The following is an 8,114-nucleotide window of genomic DNA, read 5'->3' on the forward strand; positions in this document are numbered from 1 at the left end:
TTCCTGCAGTACAAAAAACTGTCTTCATTATGGTCAGGTCTTTGATTCCAGCACTTCTGTTGGTTCATTAGGTAATCATCAGGAACCTAAGGATTTGTTGAACGGGAAAAAATAAAAGTCTGCTTTTCGTAGAAGCCACATCAGTAGTTTGTTTAAAGGGGGCCAGTATTATCCGGCACTGTGTAGCATTCCTTAGTATTGCATAGAAATGCAAGGAATCTTGATGTTCATAACGAAATGAGATGTTTCTTTTTCTGGTTGGTTGGTTTTGAGTTTTGGGGGTTAAGTCTTGTTTCTAAATAAAACCCCAAAACTTGTTTCTGGTAACTAGTAACTCTAAGGAAAATGCTTCTGGGGGTTTTCCCTTGAGACCTGGTGCTCAAGAAAATACATAAATACTTCTTTAAGATGGTATTTTTTTATTTAATATTTTGCTGTGCCTAAATGATGTAGGTTATAACAAAAAATCAGTGTAACATTTACTTTGGATTTGTCACTCAGGTGGAACTGCCTGGTATAGAGTGACACTTTACTAATGGTTGGATTATTGTCAGTTTTCTCCACGCATATTGAGGCAAGTCATGTTACTGAGCATGTTTTCATTCTCATCATATTTTCAGTCAAAAAATTACTGTAATTGTTGTTCAGAAGGAGATTTTCTACAGTGACCAAGGAAAGAATAGCTACTCATGTAGCTCTTTAAGGATAAATGCAAGTGTACTTTAAGATTTCATTTTAAAGCTTGGGAAAAATGTAAGTGTTTGCATTCAGAAATGAAGGAACGTTGGCACTTGTGCTCAGGAACCACAGTAGTTAGTTGATTTGCTGGAACTATACTCTCTTTTACTGCTCAGTGCTGGCTTGCAAAAATTCTGATACAATATTAATATTCCTTTGGAGTTCAGATGGTTGGTACCAGCCAAATTCTACGCTGGTGTTAAAACTTAATAAAAATGAATTTGAGGGTTCATAAATCTGATAGGCACTCAAAATATTTTTATACAGTGAAACATGTCTTTTCTAAATGGTGTATTTTCAATGTAAAATGGATTTTGAGATTTTTCTCCAGTATTAAGATACTTCCTGATTTTTCAGTCTTGTCTTGTCATACTTAGGCAGAAACACCCTGCAGTATTATTTTGGAAGGTTTTCAGACTCTTGATGAATTTGTCTTTGTGAAAACTTAGCACTTATATCTGTCTTTTCAACAGCTGTCATGGAGGAGTTGGTAGAGGATGACATCTGTATTTTGAACCATGAAAAAGCAGACAATGCTCACAAGAGAGACAGCGATGTTCCTGTTCCATCGTATAGTGGAGATGAGTCCGTTGCCTCACACTTTGCACTTGTCACTGCCTATGAAGATATCAAGAAACGACTAAAGGAGACAGAGAAGGAGAACTCCTTCCTTAAAAAAAAAGTGAGAATTTTAGAAGAGAAGGTAAGAAAATAGTTGATGTACCAGTTTCTGGTAGCAGCTTCTTTTTTGCTCCTGGCTGGATGGCAGAGAAGGTTAAGGATTCAAAATACACATTTAAAATAATTTCCGTATTAAAAAGTTTTTGTAAATCGTTTTATTTGTTTAAGTGAAATGCATTTTGTTCCTCTGGTAGTGTAGTTGTGTCATACTGGGATTTTTGATTCTCACTGGGCATGTATATGATGCAATGCAAAGACAGTGGCTTTGATTCAGACAGATGTGTAGCTGCATAGAATTTGTCACTGTAGTTTGGGTGCCTCTTTATGGTGTTTATTAGCTTGGGCACATGTGACACAGTATTGTTGAACAGTGAGGTGCAAAGCTTGTACATTATCAGAATCCAGGAACTGTTTATCAAAAGACTCTCTTGGGCTCAGCATACCAAAATGCTAAGGAAAAACTGGTTGCTGAGACCTCTCCAGCTAGCTAACCGCAGCCTCAAGAGTGAAACACGAAGTTGCAATGCTTGACAGAGATGATGGCTGGCTGACTTTTGATGCAAATGAATCTTGGAATTTGTTTTATAGGCAGTTTCTCATGGCCATGAACTAGTAAAGTTCATTAAAGCTAAAAATCGACCAGGGCACGGGTTTTTCTCTCCAAGTAAGGAATGCTGTCATTAAACATGTATTCATTTTCCAGTACCGAGTGTCTTTGTACTGCAGAAGTTCTTGACTTTGATAGATTGCCTTCTTGTATAAGATACAAAGAAAGATCCTGGTGTTAGAGCTGAGACACTTTTTAGGAATTACTCCTAACTGTGTGCTACTGACTCTTAAAACCTTTCCAAATGTGTACTATTTTGTGGCATTGGAGTGAAGAACTTGAGTCACACTTGGCACAGCTTTGAAACACTCAGGAATTCTTGGTGAAGATAAGATTGACTTTTTCTCAAAAAGCAAAACTATCTCAGGACTTTCTTTATAAAAGGTCTGGGGGGATGTTGGGATTAGGAATAGAGCTTTAGACCTAATATTCTCTGAACCATGCTGAGTGTAACATCTTCTATGTGGTTACTCAAAATCACAATAAACAGGATTTGACCTTGACAATTCCTTTTGCTTTGTGTCTTTTGGTTTGGCCTGGTTCAGCTTAATTCTCTTGAAGACCATATTCTGTTTTCTGTAGAGAAAACATTTTAGTATGTGAATACCGTAAAAATATTTCTATGAGGGAGGGGTATTGAGAAGGCCCAGACTCTTACTGACTTTCAGTCTTTGTTAATAGCTAATGTACCTGTATGCTTAAAAAATATATGGGGAGTTAGCCCTTTGGAGTTTTCAATTTCAACATGCATGGAAAGTTCCCAGAAAAATATAAAGGACAAAACTTAAAAGGTCATCCATGTACTTTGAGAGTCAATACAAAAAAGCAAAGGGCAGGAGCTTCCTATCTTTGTGGCTTGTTTTCCCATACTTTCAAGCAAACACTTAAGAGGAGATTTTTAAGGTAGATATATGAGTGTCAATGCTTTGTTTTAGTAATTTTTTTGTGTGACTCCTTATTTTTAAGAAAATATGTGCAAATCTATTGTGAATATCTACAAGTGGTACACTGAATGTGTTGAAAGGAAGTGTGCAGGATAAAAAGAATAAAAAGGAAAATGCAATAATTAAAGCAATAACTTTTTATATGAATGGGTGTAATTTGATGTAAGTCTTATTTTCTTTCTGTCTTACTAAAAACACTGAATATATTTTAACTCTGTTCCCCTTTTTTCTAGCAATCCAGTTGGTAGTGCTTACTCTGCCTTGCTTGTCTTTTGCCATAGCAGGCAGTGAGATGGTGGTGATCTGAAAGCTAATAGTTATTTGTAAAATAATTCTGCTTTGGCTTTTCTTACATAAATACACTGAAAAAATCTTTATTTACATTATGAGGCATTTAAGAAATTATGTTTGTTTTCCTTTGAACTTTCTATATGTTGTGTATTTACTTGCTTAAAACTCCTTTTTCAAAAAGCAGTTTACATTTTTTCAGAGCCTGGAAAAAATATGATTAAGGGATTATCAGTGTGAGTAATCATGACTTATGAGTGGTTTTAAGTACTCATAGGAATGAACGCATAGCAGTCCACTGGAAAGCGTCCCTGTCCATGGCAGGGGGGTTGGACTAGATGAGCTTTTAAATATCTTCTTCCAACTCAAACCACTCTATGATTCTATAAATTAATGAGCATTAAATATTGTTAGAGATTTCAAAATTTGTAGACAGCCTTTGTTGCACTTCGGTAAAAAACTTAGGCCCATATCAGTGTATTTGATTAGTTTATTATCTAAACTGGGAAAAAAAGGAAAAGCTGTTAGATTAATATTGCAGGCTGTACCATTGCCTTTTTAAGATGTTGCAGTTCTCAGCATAACATACAAAAATTATAATTTCTCCTGTGTGTTAAACGTTCAGGTGCTTGGCTCCCGGCTGGAAGAGGAGTGCAGCTCAGTTGGGCGGGAACAAGTCAATAAGGCCTACCAAGCCTATCGAGAGGCCTGCATCGACCGAGATCATCTGAAAAGCAAACTGGAAAAAATGGTGTGCCCTCTTAAGTAATGACTTCAATGCATGCTTTATCAGTACTGCATAGTTAGTACATGTTTACTGTGGAATGAATTTTATATACTAAAGATCTGTGATGTTGGTTTTATCACTCTTTTAAAGTACATGACAATACTTCCTGTAAGTACTTCAATTTTAGTACTGGGCTAGAATAATGCTAAAAAAAGTCAAAGTAATTTTTTTTGCTGTTGTTTTTGTTCTAAAATATTGAATTGTCACACATGATAGAAAAATGCTTCACCCCTTATTTTGGGTTGGGTTTTTTCCCTTTTGAAAATAGGTGAAAGAAAGTGCAGAATCCTTGAAAAACTTGAACGAACAGTTGCAGTCTAAAGAAATAGAGCTGTTACAACTGAGAACTGAAGTGGAAACTCAGCAAGGTATGCATTTGGTTACTTCATCTTATGGTACATTTAGGAGCCCTAGTGGTTACATTGTGATCTTTGGACATGAAGAGGCTTAACCCTATATAGGGGGCAAGGTAAGAGAGGCATGAACAGCAGTGACTACTTTGAACTTGTCTTCATTCTTGTGAATGGTGATGTGCATGTTAGGTAATCATAATTGAGGAGCTTCGTGGTAAAGATCTGAGGCTGTTGTGTTCTTCCACTGTAGGTGATATACTAATTTGAGAAATGGGCACCACCTGACAGTTTATAGGCTGTGTCATGTACATCTCTGGATCCCACCACCACCTTTTCCTCAAAGCAGGGCAGGGGCTTGTTCAAGTATAAAGATCATTCAGTCAATCCCACTTCCTCTGGCACCTGCAGAGGTCCAGTATATTGCTTTGTCTATTTTGCTGTTGGGATTTGACAAATACAAGAGGATGTTGTATAGCAATAGCTGCAGTCGCCAACAGTCAGACAGCTGGGAAATGAGAAAAGATAGAAAGATGCTGGTTGTAGAGAGCCTGGTGAAAAGAGGAAGGAGAAAGAAACAGTATATCCTGGCAATTCCAAAAGCCCAAATCCAGCTTCTGTTACTGCAGTTGTAAAGAATGCTCCGTATGTAATAGATGTGTAAAACAAAACACCATGGAAGAAAAAAACCCCTTGATTAATTTAGTTACAAGAGTAGAGAACAAAAAAATGCCATCTGTATAAAGTTAGAGAAATGGACTGACTCAGAGTCTGTACAAGTGCAGTCATTTGAAAGGCACTTTTAAGTATGGCTGTGCTTGAATTGGATTACTTTCCAAGAGGACCTTAAGCATGTAATGCACTACTTCAATTGCACAAATGTTTAAACCTAGAACAAACTGCAGGTAGTGCTTGTGTATCACTGTTGAGCACCTCATGGTTTAAGGAGGTAAAAATTACAGAGTCTATAAGGAGAGCTCTGAAAATGTGGTGATTTCAATCCTTATTTGTAACGCAGTTTTACTCATAAGTGGACTCTGAGTACCTTGTTTAAAAAAAAAGAATCAGTGTACCTTAAGCTTGTCTAAACTATTAAATCCGGAAATAAGTGTACCCACAAGTTGAAGACTTGTGAGTTTTCTTCCTTTCATGTTCTTTCTTGTCTTGCTGTCTCACTAGGGTGCTACTGATCTGATGGTAGCATCAGGTTACCGTGTGAATTGCTTCGGTCTAGTAAGATTTGTGTAACTTTCATGCTTTCCCCTCTTGTTTTGATTGTATCTTTTGTTGTTCTGTTTGGAACTTCTTGATATTAAACTTGGGGAAAACTTAATGGTAAATTATGTAACAATACAAATCTGAGGGCAAAAAGGCTCATGTTTTCAAAGCATGTAAGAAGTATGCAAGTTGGCATATATGATGTGTCTTTGCCATGAACTGACTTTTCTATTTCCAATGCCTTTTTTTGCTGCTACTTCCTCTTTAAACCCAGAAAATAGACCACCTCTGCCAACAGCTCTACCAGTGTTACAGTTCCCTGTTGCCATAGACTCCAGTTTCTTCAGAATATGATGTTTCTGTAGGGCATGGGCTGGTTGAGGAGAGTCTTGCATTTTGAGTTACATTCCTTGGACTGAGATTGGAATCTGATTGTCTTGCTTGTCTTCTTTACAGTGATGAAAAGTCTGAGTTGTACTCAGGCTAACTGGGAATTAGAGAAGCTGAACAGTGACCTAAAAGTGCATAGTCTGGAACAGGATCTAGAAAAACTCAAGGAAGAGTGCAACAGTCTCAGGAAGGAGTTGCAAAATTCCAAGCAGAAGGTACCTTAATTTTTAAGGAATTTTTGTATTAATGGTTTATTTTAAATCCCATGATCAATCAAAATCAAGCGTTAACAAAAACACGAAGTATACAATTGAGTGAAAGAGTAGTATCTTGGTAAAATTGACCTTAAATATTTTTATAGACTGTCATTTTCCTTGGAAATAGGAACAGGCTCCTCAGGGAAGTGTTCCTGGCATCAAGCCTGTTTACTAAGTGTCTGGGTGATGCTCTTAATTACAAAGTTTAGTTTGAGGCAGTCCTGCAATGAGCAGGGAGTTGAACTTAATCCTCAGGAGTCCCTTCCAACTTGAGATATTCTATGATTAGGTGAGATTTCCCAGTCATTACCCATATAACAACAGAAAATAAAGCTTTATGATTTCTTATAAGTAGCCACTGAAGTGTTCTATATAAGCTGGGCTACTAAGAAAGTTTGGGCAAAAGCTAGTCTCTATTTTTTTTTTTTTTTTAAAGCAACAATGTGATGTTAACGTTAAAAGATGTCATGAACTTTGTTTATGGAGGTCCAACGCTTTTCTTTAGGGTAGTTGCATGAAGCTTGTCAGGAAAGTACCTCTTTTGGCAGCCTTCCCTGCCATTTCTGTGGCAGATTGCTGTTTTGAGGGACACATTTTGTAGCCTGGATGTTGTTAGGATCTCAGAAAGAAAATTAAGGTAACAGTAACAAAAAGTAGGTTATTGTCTATTGCATTCTTACTGCTTCCCATCTTACCTTTGATGAAATGTACAGTGCCAGTCTCTAGGACTCTGCAGTCACATTGAAGTTACACAGTGAATGTAAAACATTTTAATGTGATTGTTTGAGGAGGCAGATTCCTTATGGTCATTAATAATGATGATTATGTAATCTTGAGTCACACCACATTTGAGTGAGTCTGCATTTTTTCCACTAGGTGGGGATAAAGCACTTGAGGTGTTTAGTTAACTTCCCCTACTGTTGGTTGGTTCACTTGTGTCTGGAACTCTTTCAGGTGCTTTCAATAACTTGTAAAATCTGAAGGCTTGCTGTAACTTGTGCAGTTCTGGTGTCTTTGGGTAACTCTAGAACAGAGTAACGGCTGCATAAATAAATGAGGATTGCAGATTGTATTGTGAGAGTGACTGATGTCAGAGAGAACAGACTAAAATAGCAGTTGTAAGAAACACTACACGTGACACTGTTTAAATAGTGTTTATGCCAGCAGCTTTTGTTGCACAGAACAAATACAGGGAACAGCTTTTTGTTCTGTTTTGGGGGTTTTTGTTAGGCTTTTTTTTGTTGTTTTTTTGTTGGTCTTTAATATAATTTCTTCTTGGTCCTGGTAACTGCTTAATATAGGAAATAAAAAGTGCACATTTTCAAATGTGGGGCAATACAGTGCAACTTTTTTTTTAACTATGAATTTGAGTCTTTGATGGAGGATGGTGAGAGAGTTCAGGAGGAAAAAAAATCCGTCAGGTGAAATACAGTCAAGTGTGATCAAAGGGCAATGACAAATCAGCATTATTTCAACTCAGCTGGTATTTTCATTATTACTTATTTTCATTACATTAGTTAGTTTAGCTAACATGTAATGGAAATAAGTAATAATGAAAATAATGAAAACATTTTTGCAAAAGAAAATAAGGGATATGAGGGAGGGAGCTCATCACAAATGACAGTCTAATAGGAATATGACTAACAAAGTGAGCCCAATGTTTGATTTGTTAAATAGCCCTGGTAAATTCAGTGAGGCTGCCTGTATGTGCAGTTTTAAAGTAGTCTTTCAGACTGAAGGGATAAATTATGTTCTGTCATAAAAGTAACCTGTGGAAGTAAATCTATACTGGAACAGTTTGCTTTAATTTAAAGATCTTTATATACTGTGATAGGGCAAGAACCAACAAAAAAG

At 36.7% G+C, this 8,114-nt stretch overlaps 1 protein-coding gene across 1 annotated transcript in view; it reads left to right on the forward strand.

The window, feature by feature from the left end:
* The first annotated feature begins 1,211 nt into the window (after nt 1–1,211).
* Nucleotides 1,212–8,114, forward strand: part of AZI2 (5-azacytidine induced 2) — a 15,274-nt gene continuing 8,371 nt past the window's right edge. Inside the window, exons 1-4 of the mRNA XM_008631969.2 lie at nt 1,212–1,441; nt 3,884–4,009; nt 4,314–4,413; nt 6,070–6,218. Coding sequence (XP_008630191.1) covers nt 1,217–1,441; nt 3,884–4,009; nt 4,314–4,413; nt 6,070–6,218 — 600 coding nt within the window. The 5' untranslated portion in view covers nt 1,212–1,216. The remainder of the gene's footprint in view (nt 1,442–3,883; nt 4,010–4,313; nt 4,414–6,069; nt 6,219–8,114) is intronic.

Source organism: Corvus brachyrhynchos, unplaced genomic scaffold, assembly GCF_000691975.1.
Source record: "Corvus brachyrhynchos isolate BGI_N302 unplaced genomic scaffold, ASM69197v1 scaffold53, whole genome shotgun sequence".
Taxonomy (NCBI): Eukaryota; Metazoa; Chordata; class Aves; order Passeriformes; family Corvidae; genus Corvus; species Corvus brachyrhynchos.